Source organism: Hetaerina americana, unplaced genomic scaffold, assembly GCF_022747635.1.
Source record: "Hetaerina americana unplaced genomic scaffold, ioHetAmer1.1.p SCAF_5, whole genome shotgun sequence".
Taxonomy (NCBI): Eukaryota; Metazoa; Arthropoda; class Insecta; order Odonata; family Calopterygidae; genus Hetaerina; species Hetaerina americana.
Genome location: NW_027287095.1, coordinates 91,159,272 through 91,173,712, shown reverse-complemented (window position 1 = coordinate 91,173,712; position 14,441 = coordinate 91,159,272). Strand labels below are relative to the sequence as shown.

The following is a 14,441-nucleotide window of genomic DNA, read 5'->3' as shown; positions in this document are numbered from 1 at the left end:
ACCACCCAGCCAGAATCTTCATATGCTTCCTTGCAAGTTAAGAATCCATTCACCCTGGCCGACTTATAAAGGAATGATTCTCAGGTTGAAAAAATGAGCACCAAACAATTTCACATGTCCAAATGTTGGTACCAAACACTATGCACCCACTCACTCAAAATGCCTAGAGCTTGGTGATTTCTTGCACCTTAATTCTTCTATTATCTTGATCATGGGTTTCTTGAGAAATTACCTCAGCATGTCATCCAGAACATTCAGCATCACCTGTGCACTCACACGGCTACAGTGAGAATTTCGAAATCAATTATAAATCATACCAATGAAAGGTAAAAGATTCACCATAAACTTTGCCAACTTTCTCTTCAGTCCTCTTGAGTTATTTGTCACCTAATAAATTGGCATTGGTGCCAGCCATTTTATTAGATACCAATTTTTCACAATATAAATTCATTTCTCAAGATTTTGGTCTACCAGCTTTACTACTTAGTATCCCCTGATCTAATCAAATGAACACTGCTGAATTTACACGCACAAATATTACAGCATTTCCCCCTTTCGACATTGAAGACTGTATAATGCATCATTAAAACCAGTTTTGAAAATATCATGGGTTCCCTAGAGATGGAGAACCACTTTACATTGAAGAGATACTTTACTTATAGTTTCCAAGTCCTTCATTTGGAATATTTAACTTTTTTAAGCATATAGATGAATGTTAACCCTGTCACTACACCTTTCTGCATTTCTTATTGCTAGCACTCAGTGTAAGGAATTCATTCCTATGGTGAAGTATTTATCTACCACAGTGTTAGATAAGTAAGTACCTAACATGTACAAGGTCTTCCCCAAAATTAGCATGACTTATTTTTTCTTGGATGGATGGACGGGTGGCGGTTTCTCTGGCTGGGTTCGGGGGAGAGGAGTCTCGGGAAAGGCTGGATGCCATTGACGGTTGGCTCCCGGCCTTTGCAGAGCATGGATTGTTCGTTTGCAAAACTTCTATAATGTGACCTTGTTACGCTCCATCATGAACCAGTAACTGACACAGCACTATGCCATCAAATTATGCTGGCAAACATGGAAAACCAGGAAAAGACACTCATGACATGCTCACGGCAGCTTATGATGATAACGCCATGGGTGGATTGGGTGCTTTTGAGTGGCACAAGTTGTTTTGGAAGGGTAGAGAAGATGTTGAAGACGCCGAACGTTCAGGATGCCCTTTAACCTCAAAAAGTGATGAAAATCTTGCAAGAGTGGAGAATTTGTTGGACAAGGATCACAGATCAAGTGTTCGCATGGTTTCTGATGAACTTGGCATCCCTTTAAGTGATGTGCAATGACTTGTGACCAAAAATATGGGCATGAGAACAGTTTGTGCAAAGTTGGTGCTGCGAGTGCTCTTGGGCAAACAAAAGGAAACTCACATGCGGATCTACCAAGAGCTTCTCGACCACATGAGTGAGGATCCAAATTTTTAAGACAATGACCCGCCAAACTTCTTTCTCTTCTCCCGCCCCAAATCCATTCTGGGCGGACCTCATCACGGCTTGCTGGAAGCGTTACAACAGGCCGTGATGAGATAGCTTAGCAGTATGCTGGGTGCCACCTTCCAGAAGGCATGGAAAACCCCCTGGCAACGGTGTGTGGACGCAGAAGGGTAATTCTTCACAGACTTTTGAGTGAATGCATTCACTCCGCTGCACACATACATTATGCTCCACAGGCAACCTGTGCTACATTGGCACCCGGCCGAGACCAAGAGCCATCTGATTAGTTTGGTCACCGTCCGTAGGCCTGGCACATTTCTGTTTCCCCGCCCCTTATGCAGTCCCTCATTTGAAAGACAACAAATTACTATGTCAGTCCGACCAATGCAAAAATAATTTATCTTTATAAACAGCATTTGAAATGACTGTAAATATCAACATGAAAATTCACATTCATTAAAGCTATTTCCTTTCAAGTTAATGGCATTTAAATAATTGTGGAAACACTACATTTTTAAATTAAAATCCAAGGAAAAAAGTACTATGATTCTTATCATTATCAATAGATATGTCAGTACTTGGATGAAGTATACACTCTAAAACACAGAAATTAAAACATTATTATCCTTGTAAAAATGCTGAGAAAAGGCCAAGTCTAACCTTGTATTCCAAAGTGCAAAATTTAAACTGACCACAAATAGATTTCCCAAGTAATATTATTCCTAGGCCATTATTGATACTTCAGTTATTTATTTTGATGCTAGATATAGCTAAAGAATCCCTCATCACTGAATTTTTTAAATACTTCATGGCAATTCAAAATTGTGTTTATCAATGAAAATTAACTAGCCTCGCACATATTATCAGGTAATCCTTTACAAGTAAACATGTAATGCGTTACTGCTCTGGGAAGAGATGTGTGGTGCCTCTCTGTTGCTGTTCCCATCTAGTGATTTGTGAAGATGAAAAAAATTGAGATTCTAGTACTGATTAAATACTCCGTAAAGAAAGGTATGAAAGCAAAGGAAATTCATGCAGACTTTCAGAACAATCTGGGGGACTCTGCTCTGTCATATTCAACTGTTGCCAAGTGAACAAACGAGTTTGTTCGGGTAGCTTAGATGATGAATCACGCAGTGGTTGGCCAAAATGTGCCACTACCATTAAAGCCATTAATTAATGCAAAAGTGTATAAAATGGTCATGGAGGATCCCAGACTGAAAGTAAAGCATGCAAGCAGACTGAAAGCAAGAAATTGCTGATGTCATAGGGATATCATCTGAATGGGCATTTCACATTTTAACAGTGGAATTGGATATGGGAAAATTATCTGCTAAATGGGTGCAGCGACCCTTGACTCAGGATCAAAAATGCATTAGAATGGAAATTTTTTAACAATGTTAGACCCATTTTAAGAATAGCAAACAAAATTTACTGCACCGGTTACTGGCCACAAATGAAACTTGGGTCCACTACTATACCCCAGAGACAACACAGCAGTCAAAGCAGTGGAAGCATGTTGATTCATCTCCACCAAAGAAAGCAATTGCAATAAGGTCAATCAGGAAGGTGATGGCTTCAGTTTTCTGGGCTGCAAAAGGGATTCTGCTGATAGGTTATCTTTTCACTGGTCAAAAAATTACTGGACAATACTACCCTAACCTCCTGGACCAACAACTAAAGATACTTGAAAAAAGGCAAGGAAGAAATATTTCATCAATTCATATTCTATCACTTCCCCAAGTTCAAAATGCCCCTCGGCAGATGGAGATTCTCTTCAAACAAATAATTAACAGCCGAAGTAGACAGGTATTTTGCAGACCTTAAGGAATCTAATAACAGCAACAGGACAGAAGACGGAGAAGAAGAAGTACTATCAAAGAAAAATGGGAATGTATCAAGAATGGGATATTGAAAGCCACAAAAGAAACTATAGGAACTGTTAATGGGAAAAGGACAAGGAAACCATGGATCACAGGAAAGATGATTAGAAAGATAGATGAGAGAAGAAAATGGAAGAATGTTCACACAAAGTTAGGCAGAAGTAACAAGGAGTTATACACGAGGGTCATCCGGAAAGTAGTACCCGTTCGTGCCGCATGAAGTGCTGACGACGCGAGTAGCCGCTGGACGAGGTCAGATAGCTTCAGTGGCTTGTCTGCCTTCTCTGAGCCAAGTTGCGTGACGCTAGCATTGCCTGTGTTGTTTCTGTGATTGTTTACAATGTTTAAAAAAATTGAGAACGCCGCCAGTTGTGAAGTGAGGGCAGTGATTAAATTCCTCAATGCAAGAAACGTTCGCCCATGTGATATTCATCGCCAATTAAAGGAGGTGTATGGAGACAATGTAATGGACGAGTCGTCTGTTCGGCGGTGGTGTCGCAACTTCAACATGGGGAGGGGGAACACACACGACGATGAGCGTTCGGAGAGACCGTCTGTCATTACAGACCAACTGGTGAGCTCAGTTGACGAATTCGTGAGGAACGATCGGCGCGTCACAATTGATGACATCTGTGAGCATTTTCCCAATGTTTCTCGAACAATTGTTCATGAAATTGTTAAACACCATCTGCATTATGCAAAAATTTGTGCAAGATGGGTCCCTCGCGTATCTCAATGAGCTGGCGGCGAAGGACTATGCAGCAGGAATACAGAAACTTGTCACACGTTATGACAAATGCCTTAATTTGCTTGGAGATTATGTTGAGAAGTAGTTTAAAGTATCCTCTTTCAAATAAAATTTTTTATGTTTGTTAATATTTACTTTTGTGTCTTTATTTCACGAACGGGTACTACTTTCCGGATGACCCTCGTAATATATTGAGACAGGCAACAAATAAAGCTAAAGAAGCATGGTGGAAGACGCAGTGCGAAGATATGGAAAATCTGCAGAGGAAGGGTGAAATTGAGGTGCTGTACAGCAAGGTTAAATCACTATCGGGAAGTGAGAAGGGAAGATCTGTGCTAAGAGTTAGATATAAGGCAGGTAAGATAATAGTTGACAGAGGAAAGATCCAAGAAAGATGGAAGGAATATATAGAAGCACTGTATGGTAAAGAACTTAGGCCGACGAGGTTAGACATAGAAAGAGAACATCATGTAGAGGAAGATAGCAGAGGTCCAGGCATACTCAATGATGAGATAGAAAGAGCATTGAGGGAGATGAAATCAAATAAGACCATGGGGATAGACAATATTCCCGCAGAAAAGGTTCGGGAGGAAGAGTCTGAATGGACTGATTCATAGCATCTATGAGAAGGAATCTTGCCGGAAGGCTTTGTGAAATCAGTGTTAGTTTCTATCCTGTAAAAGGTAAAGGCTAAATCATGTGAGGACTAAAGAACAATAAGTTTAATATCCCATGCAGCTTAAGTTGTTCTCATGGATCATCAACAAAAGGATAGAGTAGTGCAAATGATTACTTAGGGGATGATCAGTTTGGGTTTAGGAAGGGAAGAGGTATGCGTGATGCCATTGCAGTAATGAGATTATTAAGCGAGAGGAATATAGAATACAACCATAAGGTACTTGCCTGTTTCGTAGATTTTGAGAAAGTGTTTGATGTGAATTGGAAATAACTAATGAGTATATTGAATAAAATAGGAATAGATTGGAGGGACAGGAGGCTAATCCGCAACCTGTACATGTCTCAGACTGCTCAAGTGCGAGTGGGGAATGGAGAGTCTGGATAGGCAGTGTTAGGAAGAGATGCAAGGCAGGGTTGCCCATTATACCACATATAAGTGGAGGAAATGATTATAAAGAGGCATGGGAAGAACTGGAGGTAGGAACGAAAATGGGCGGGGAATTCGTAAAATCAGTTAGGTTTGCCGATGACCAAGCTCTAATTTGTCTGTCAGCGAAGGGATTGCAAGTATTGCTGAGTGAATTGGAAACTCAGTCCATGATATCAGATGAAACAAAGGTTATGCGATTTTCCAGAATGAAAAAGGCTAATTTAAACATTAAAATAGGAGGGCAAAAACTAGAGCAGGTAGAACAGTTTATGTATCTCGAAGTGTTTTGGACCAACACGGTCAAAGTAGTAGGGAAGTAAGGAGAAGAATTGCACTACACAAAGAGGCTTTCGCAAGGAGGGAGTTGATGACAGGGACGTTGAGTAAGGATCTTAAGAAAAGACTCGTAGAAACTTTGATATGGAGTGTAGCTATGTATGGTGCAGAAACGTGGTCATTGAAGCAGGAGGATAGACGTAGACTGGAGCTTCTTGAAATGTGGGTTTGGTGAAGAATGGAGAAGGTGAAATGGACCTAGAAGAAAACAAATGAAGAAGAACTGGGTATGATGGGCAAGGAGAGGGGTTTTTTATGAGAAATCCTATGGATGCAGGAAAAATGGATGAAGGGGGTATTGATCTGCAATAGTTTGATGCTGAAGACTGTAATATAGAGGGGAGAATGTTAATGGCAGACGAGGAAAGGGCAGGTACAGGATAGATAAGGATGTATTAGATAGGCGATGAAGGAAGTACACAGAGATGAAGAAGGACTTGATGTAGAGTAGGTAGCTGGATTGTGTTTTGTTAGGAGTCACAAAATATTTATTTGGTAGTTGTGTCCATCCAAAATCTACCTCAACCTGTAGGTTAAATAATAATTATTAGGAATCTAATTTTCAAGATGCGATCAAAATATTGAAACATCGCTGGACCAAAATAATTAGTGCACAGGGCAACTACATTGAACAATAAAAATGTTTCACCGAGGTAAGTCATGTAATTCTATTACCTTCCGAGAACTTTTCAAATTACTATCAGTAAACTTGCTGAATGTGAAAGAGCTCTTTTTAATAGTGAAAATGTGAAACACACTATGTAGGTTACCTTTCATTTGAATGCCAAAGCCAAGTGATGAAAATACTCTCAAAAGTCATGGCAATCTCACCTTGACTGGACTGATAATGGCCACATGAGGGAGCACTGGTGGTTGAATGTGGGGTAGTAATCGGGAGAAGAATTCAAGACAGGAGGTCCTCATTCCTATTGGTTGGTCTGTTGATGCCAATGTTGCAAAAACATCAAGCAGCCGATGCTCCAGAAGATATTCAAGACAAGGTCCAGTGCTGATGTCATCTTCAGCTGAAACTGCATGTCTCCCCTGTGCATCATGAATACACTTTCCCTCTGCTTCTTCTTCAATCAATATCTAAAATTGTACAATAATTTTGGTTTCAGATTTCTACTCTCACATCAATTCCAAATACTCTTCAGTAATTTCCGAGTTTGATAAAAGTGAGAATCCATGATTCTTTTAAAATAATAAAATTGGCATCATCAGCAAATAATATATATTTCAAATTACTGTTAGCATTAAGTAGAGGTCAGTCATTGAAATAATCCAAGAGGAGAATTGGACCCAAAGACACTGTAGGAGATGCTGCACCAGTTATGGACACCTCATTAGCTTAACTGCCTCAAGCACTCGGCCAGACATCGATGGATCTGAATCCCAGGCAGTACAAATGATTTTTACATTTTGAAATTGTTGCATTGGATCCAGATTGAACCTTGGTATACCAATTGATATTGTGAGCGGACCTGACATTATTTTTCATGGATTATGATTCCAACTCTCTAAGATCTGTTCGATAAGTATGATGTCAGCCAGATCGGGAGCATGCCTCAAAAGCCTAATTTTTGCAGGTTGCTATTGGGGTGAGATTGAGACTATGTAGTCTCTCGCTATATAGTCAAGGGTGAACAACCATGTCAAATGCTATGGTGGATCTATAAAATAAAGAAAACTTTCTGGTTTCTGGCCAAAGTTTTAGAAATAAAATTCATGGCAATGAGGAATGCCATTTTTGCAGATCTGCCTTAACGTATTCCCATTGGGAGTTAAGTCATTGCATTTATGAAATTATGCAGATATCTGTAAAATGAATTAATTCCAATATTTTGGAGATCTGAAAAAAAGTGGAAGTGGTCTATGATTACCTTCTTTGTTTTTAAAACCTTCATTTTTCAAAAGGGGAGTTAATGAACTTGTTTTTATTTAGTGGGGAAAAGTTTCCAAAAGTTAGTTAGGGCTATACAGAGTAAAACCATAATATTCTATTGTTTCAGGCTTCACTTCGTGGAAGTATTTAATATCCATACTAAAAAGAAAGACTCGTACTTTTCCACAGATTTTATTATACGGTACAACGCATTTCACCGACTTGCGGCATCATCAGGTAGAAATTTGCAAAACAGACAGAGCAAGAATATATACCCTCAGGACAGAGTGGGGGCGGGGAGGGTTGGGAGGATTTGAAAGGGGTGGGGGCTCGCAAGTGCGTTGATGGATTGTTTTGACCATTTCCAGGATAATTTCTTGGAGAGGAAACGGAGAAAGAACGCGTTGTACCGTATAATACAATCTGTGGAAAAGTACGAGTCTTTCTTTTTAGTATGGATAAAACCATAATGGTTGAATAATATAACTATTGCAATATAACAATACCCTCCCTGTAATACCATCAATTCCTGGGACAAAGTTCACAGTCAACTTTTCCAGCATCACTTTTTCATCCCGGGGGTGTAGTAATAAGAAGCAAATAGAATTAACGCATGCAAATGATGGTTCCATCGAAGTAATGTTTCACATATATGCTGAATTTGCATTAGACAAATCTCTGTTGATTTCATTGGAAATTATCCGCCAACTATAATTAGGTTATCGTTTTCATCAAAAAGATTAGGAAGATTCCTACTTGGTCTCCTCCCAAGAAATTTATCAAAAATTTTTCACGTTACTTTTGCTTCATTTGTAGCAACCTATTGTCACTGAAATTTTACGATTCTTTAAAAATAGGGTTGTACGTACATCTTTTTAGCCTAAAGAATATTAGAATGAGCTTTAGGCCACTGAGCTTGAGCTGGCAAAATCAAGTTTGTTCTTATTATTATTACAGAAAACTTGAGAATTTCAAAAGTTAATCATAGTTCCTGTGTGTTTCATTCACTCTTATAGGGAGCATGCATTCAAACAGAGTGTAATATTTGTTTTAAAAATGGTCAAGACTAACATGAATGGAGCTTGCACAAAAAACTTGATGCCAATCTTCGTTTGAGAGCAAGGATTTCATGTGTTCAACATTTCATTATACGATATACTATCTTATAACAATACATATTTGTCACAGATATTTTACTTAGGATAAAAATTTACTTCCATTAAATAGTGATTAGAAAGTACGGTAAGCACATTATGCAGTTTTGAAATTATTGTAATGAGTGATTAAGTAATCAAGAATAGCACTTGATGCACCCCGTAACTCGAGTAGGAATTTGAATTTAACATTTTTATGACTCAAGGACACAGTTTTATTTCATTGCATGCCCACAATCACTATAAAAATCAAAATTAACATCACTATCATCAAAGTTCTACTACAATTATACATACAGGATAAAAGTTCATCCAGTTTTTAATAAACACAAAATCACTGGATGGTAAGCAATAAAATATAATTCATACAAAAGACAACAAAAACTTTGAATTCTAAACAAAGATCAATTAAAATACCAATTTTGATGACCAATTTGTGGCCCAAGAGTTTGAATCCAACGTGCTATGGTAAATTTGATATTAATAGGAGCCCATACACTTCTCAACCAACCAGATCCCCACTAATCCACAAAATATTTTTTTTTATTTCCCCAATTCCTTTACTCCATGGCCAACTCGTGGGTTGAGAATTTGACTACTGATTGGAGGGTATCAGGCCCGAATTTTGGTAGCCTTGGGCCATTCCCAACTGAGCACTAGCTGTCTAATTAATTACGCCGATTAATTTCATTGCATGAAGTAGTGACACAGGGCAAGGAATTAGCAACCTCGCAACATGAATGTCCGCAGGTTTATACAACAGAACTATGGGTATCAAGCAGATAAGATGTTAGCTTATGATACCACTTTGAAAGCCTTAAGGACCCACCATTTGAAAAGATCGCTTCTCTGATTTCTATAACTGTGTAGCTTATTTGAATTATTTTTATTACCTTAAAATACTAGGTCATTAAGTAGGCTTAAAATGAACCTTAGCTAGAAGAACACATCTGGCATGAGATAGATATCAGCAGCACATCAGACATAAAACAAAAAACAACACATCACGCATAAAACACAACAGAAAAGTATCTTCATTTTTCTATGAACAAAAATTCATTCACTGAGTACAGAGCTTGAGAGTTTTTAAATGAATACGCGGCTTTTTTCAATGCGGTAGTTCTAGGTTTTCTAGCAGTCTGCCACGGTTGATTAGATAATTTTGTCGCAAAGTTATTCAAGTAATGCTTTGATTTGATTAACCAGCAATTACTCATGTAGAGGTGATTATTTTATTCTGGTATTGTAATGATGTACTTTGTGTCTTGTGGGAAACTAATGTAAATTATCTTCAATATACATCAATATGTTATAGATACTTATGCTATACAAAGAATATTCAAACTTATACATAAATATAAGTTACCGTTATATGTGATCTTCTGCAACAGAACACCACAAGTAGTTAACCAGATGGCTATTTTAAATATAAAGACATTTTATATCAGTAGCATAACAATAATAATAATAATAATACTTTATTCATTTTAAAAATGGTACAACCATATTAAATGTCGTCAATCGTAATATTACTTAATATATAAACATAAGTTCTTAAATGTGATGAAGATTGTCACAAAAGAATTCATCCAATGAGTAAAGTGGGTGAGCAAGTAACCAGGTATATACCCTATTCTTGAAACTCTGGATACCATCTGATTTCAACTGAGAAGGCAGATAGTTATACAGTCGTATGTTCATATTGTGAAATGTGTTGTAAGTTGATGACAATCTACAATAAGTAGTATTTAGATTCGATTTACCTCTTGTGGAATAGTTATGGAGGTTGGATCTTAATTGGTAAGTTTCTAGATTAACTTTCACATGAATCAGAGCCTTAAAGATATACAAACAAAATACAGTCATGATTCTATACCTAATAAAAAAAGGTTTGCAGGAATCACGTGGTGGTATATTAGCAAGAGAGCGAATAGCTCTCTTTTGCAGTAGCAAAATTTGTTTAACATGAGGGGAATGACCCCATAACTCAACACCATAATTCAAATGACATTGAAAGAAGGCATGGTAAAGTGTTAAATGATACTCATTTGAAATGATAAAGTTGAGCTTTCTTAACATATAAACAGCTTTACTAAGTTTATTACAGGTCTGACTGATGTGAGTCTCCCAATTAAGTTTTGTATCAATATAAATTCCTAGTATTTTAGCAGTTTCAATATCAGTTGTTTTTGATTTAAGACTGCACACAATATGCTGAGTTTTGTTAGTATTTAATTGTAAATGATTAACATCAAACCATTCCTTAGCCTGTTTTTGGGTAGCGCTAGATCGTAACTTTGCATCTTCTGGATGTTGACACTTTTGCACAAAAGTAGTGTCATCAGCATATAAAACAGATCTAGGTTTCATATTACAGGGCAAATCATTAATCATGATAATGAAAAGTACTGGGCCAAGCACAGAGCCCTGTGATACACCACATTTTACTTTAAGAGCTGCAGACCGACAGCCATCAAGTTCAACCAATTGGTGGCGATCATCCAAATATGACTTCATTAGTTTCAGTGCAACTCCCTTAATACCATAATATTCTAGCTTTGTTAGTAATATTGAATGATTAACACAGTCGAAGGCCTTACTAAGATCACATAGTGTCACTGAGACTGATTCCTTTTCTTCAAATGCATTAATGACATAATTAACTATGGACTCTACTGCCAAAATTGTAGATTTCCCAGATCGAAAGCCGTACTGGGATTTGGAAAAGAGATTATTTAACTCAAAAAAATTACATATTTGATCTTTCATAATAGCTTCAAAAATTTTACCAAAAACGGGGACTATGGAAATGGGGCGGTAGTTAGCTAAATCATCTTTATCACCTTTCTTATAGACAGGTACTGTTTTGGAATATTTTAGAGCTGTTGGCATTAATTGACTAACATTGCTAATGGTTCCGCAATGAGCACAATAATGTCCTTTATTAGGGAGTTAGAAAGACCATAAATATCCTTACTGTTGGATTTTTTAAATTTTTTAACAGTCGATATAATATCAAGTGGAGTAACAAAATTCTATTTAAAATTTAAATTATTCGGAGGAAGATTTTGCAGCATATTACCAATATTGGCAGCATCAACTTTTCGAGAGAACAAATTGTCTTCAACAGCTTTTAAGAAAAAATTATTTACAGCATCTGGGGTGAAAGGAAGATTTTCTTTTCCATTACCATGACCAACTTCTTGATTGATTACACTCCATGCTGCCTTTTGTTTATTTTTGCGCAAATGACCTTAGCTGTCGGTCGCCTCCCCTAAAAACTACTACTACTACTACTACTACTACTCAATATAAAATCCTTGTAAGCATTATTTTTTGCACACCTAACTAAATTATAATAATCTCTTTTGTATTTCAAGTAGGCCTCTTTGTCATGCCGGCTTCCACTGGTTTTGAAAGAGTGGTAGTAACTAAGTAAATCATTTCTAAGAGCTAATAACTCCCCAGTATACCAGAGATTTTTTTTATTTTTAGTGGGGATAGAGTTTAGAATTTTTTTAGGAAAGCATTGCTCAAAAATGCCTAGGAAATTACCTAAAAAACTTGAAAAACATGTTTGTTCTACTGAGTCTGTGCAAAAACCATGCCAATCAATACAAGATAGAAGCAGTTGGAAACTCTCTAAACCTTCTATTGTTATGGGCCTCACAATTATGGTTTTACCTCTATTTGGATATATCTTTTGAGTTATTTGAGTATTAAAAGTGAAGCTTATACCTTGATGGTCAGATAGGAGATAGTCAATAACACTTATACTGTACAGTTCAGGACCATAATTGGTAATTACATTATCTAGGCAGGCAGAAAGTCGAGTAGGCTGTTTGTTTGCCCAGTATAAATTATAAGAAAGCAAAAGATTTTCAAGAACCTGACAATCACTAGTTTTTAGTGTTATGTCAATGTTGAGATCTCCACAAATTATGATATTGGCTTTCAGAGTCAAGAATAGGGATAGTACTAGTTCCAGTTGATTGCAGAAGTGTTCAAAAACACCATTAGGGGAGCGATACACAGAAGCAATGATCAAATTCAGGTCCTTCAATATGATCGCAGATATTTCAAAGTGCAATTCCAGACAGAATTTGTCCAAGTCAATTACCTTGAAGGGCATACCTTTCAAGACATAAATACAGGTACCACCGTTTTTTGCTACAGATCGGCAGTAGAAAGATGCTAAGCCAAAATCACTAATTTTATACACATCAAATTCATTTTTCGTGATCCAGTGCTCATTGAGACATAGCACATTGTTTAACCCCAGATTTAAAGGCCATACTTAAGATAACTGCTGAATAAAGCGAAGTAGTGATAGTAGCTTAGGGGGGACCGACAGCTGAGATCTTTTGAGCCATGAAGGATGGATGGGAAAGATGGAAGGCCGGAGAGAAACCCGGTGTCGGCATTATCTTACTCTTAACGAAAGTGCCATGGAGTCCGCAGTTTAACATCCCATCCGACGGATGGCGTAGTCACGCAAAGCGCTCTCCACAAATTACAAGTAGGGATCGGGATTACACTAAATAAGATCTGCCGCCTCTAGGATTCGAACCCAGGCCCTCTGGGTTAAAAGCAAGCACGTTGGCCACCGCACAATTCCGACCCCCAAAGAAAACAAAATAAATAGACCATGGACCAAAGTAAATCATCTCAACACTGCGCATATCACCGCAACACTCGGTGTGGGGGTGTCAGGACATCAGCATTTCATGTAAATATTCACTTATACATATACATTGGCACATACACACCTAACAACTCTTACGAAAGCATGCAATTTGTAAAAAATATAATGATAACTAAATTCGCCATAATTTCACGGTCACACTTTGTATCATTTTTTGATCAAATTTGATTTTATGAGCCATGGGCTCTAGCGCATTGAAGTGAGGCTTGTCTTTTCCTACATAATATGTACTCAAACGACATGGGTCAGAAGAGCTCAATATAACGCCACTACAAACTAGGACAGTAAAAGCATGAGGCAGACGATGAAAAAGGGATATATTATCAATTTAGCCATCTCACTTTCATCAGCTGCTCTACATGAGCTCCAACGTTGGTTGATTCAATGGGCTCTCTGAAATTTGATGATGTATGAGAATAAAACTTCGTTATCATCCGCCAATGGTATACGAAATCCTCTAGGAGTGGCACAGGTGGCACAATCTAAACAGAAGAAATTGTCCTTTTAAAATTCATTTAAAATCAGTATAAATAATAATAACTTCAAGCATCATTTAAGCTCACTGTATCTACAGCACTCTGAACTGCAGCAGATATTCGCCCTAGCATTTCTGCCTTTAAAATATGACTTTATTAAAACATGTTGTTCACAAAAATGCCATGTTCTTAATTTTTAACTAGGTATTAACACCTATGCAACCAGTGATGCGAAGTTCGTGAATTCTACGTTGTTTACTATATTCATGGTCAACCGTCGTCAACTTAGCCACTGGAGTTCAGTATGCATTTTGAATGTTGCCAACATTGTAATGATGGTCTGCAGATTCAAATCGTCTTTGGCACGAGAACTTCCACTGACCCAAAGAAACGAAAAATGGTAACCCTATGACACGACACAATGAACAAACGCCAATAATGATAACAAATAGTACCCGAAGATAATAGTGTTTGCTTACATTAGACCTTTAAATAACTATTGCTCAGTTGACTTTTTATTTTCCAGGAAGATTAATTTCCTGGGCTTAATGATAAAATTAATGAGAAATACGTTTTGGAAATGACGCAACAGTGGACCATTAACTTGGAAGTAAAGGCCTTGGATCCTATTCCACCTAAAAACCTAGGGTTTGCTT

General features: G+C 37.5%; 1 protein-coding gene across 1 annotated transcript in view; it reads right to left on the bottom strand.

Moving 5' to 3' along the window:
• The window catches only part of LOC139693635 (FHF complex subunit HOOK interacting protein 2A-like), a 70,284-nt gene extending 56,220 nt beyond the window's left edge, over positions 1-14,064 (bottom strand). The window contains exons 1-3 of the mRNA XM_071591871.1: positions 13,873-14,064; positions 13,651-13,791; positions 6,397-6,657 (exon numbers count right to left, since the gene is read on the bottom strand). Coding sequence (XP_071447972.1) covers positions 6,397-6,657; positions 13,651-13,791; positions 13,873-13,917 — 447 coding nt within the window. The 5' untranslated portion in view covers positions 13,918-14,064. The remainder of the gene's footprint in view (positions 1-6,396; positions 6,658-13,650; positions 13,792-13,872) is intronic.
• Between the last annotated feature and the right edge of the window lie 377 nt (positions 14,065-14,441).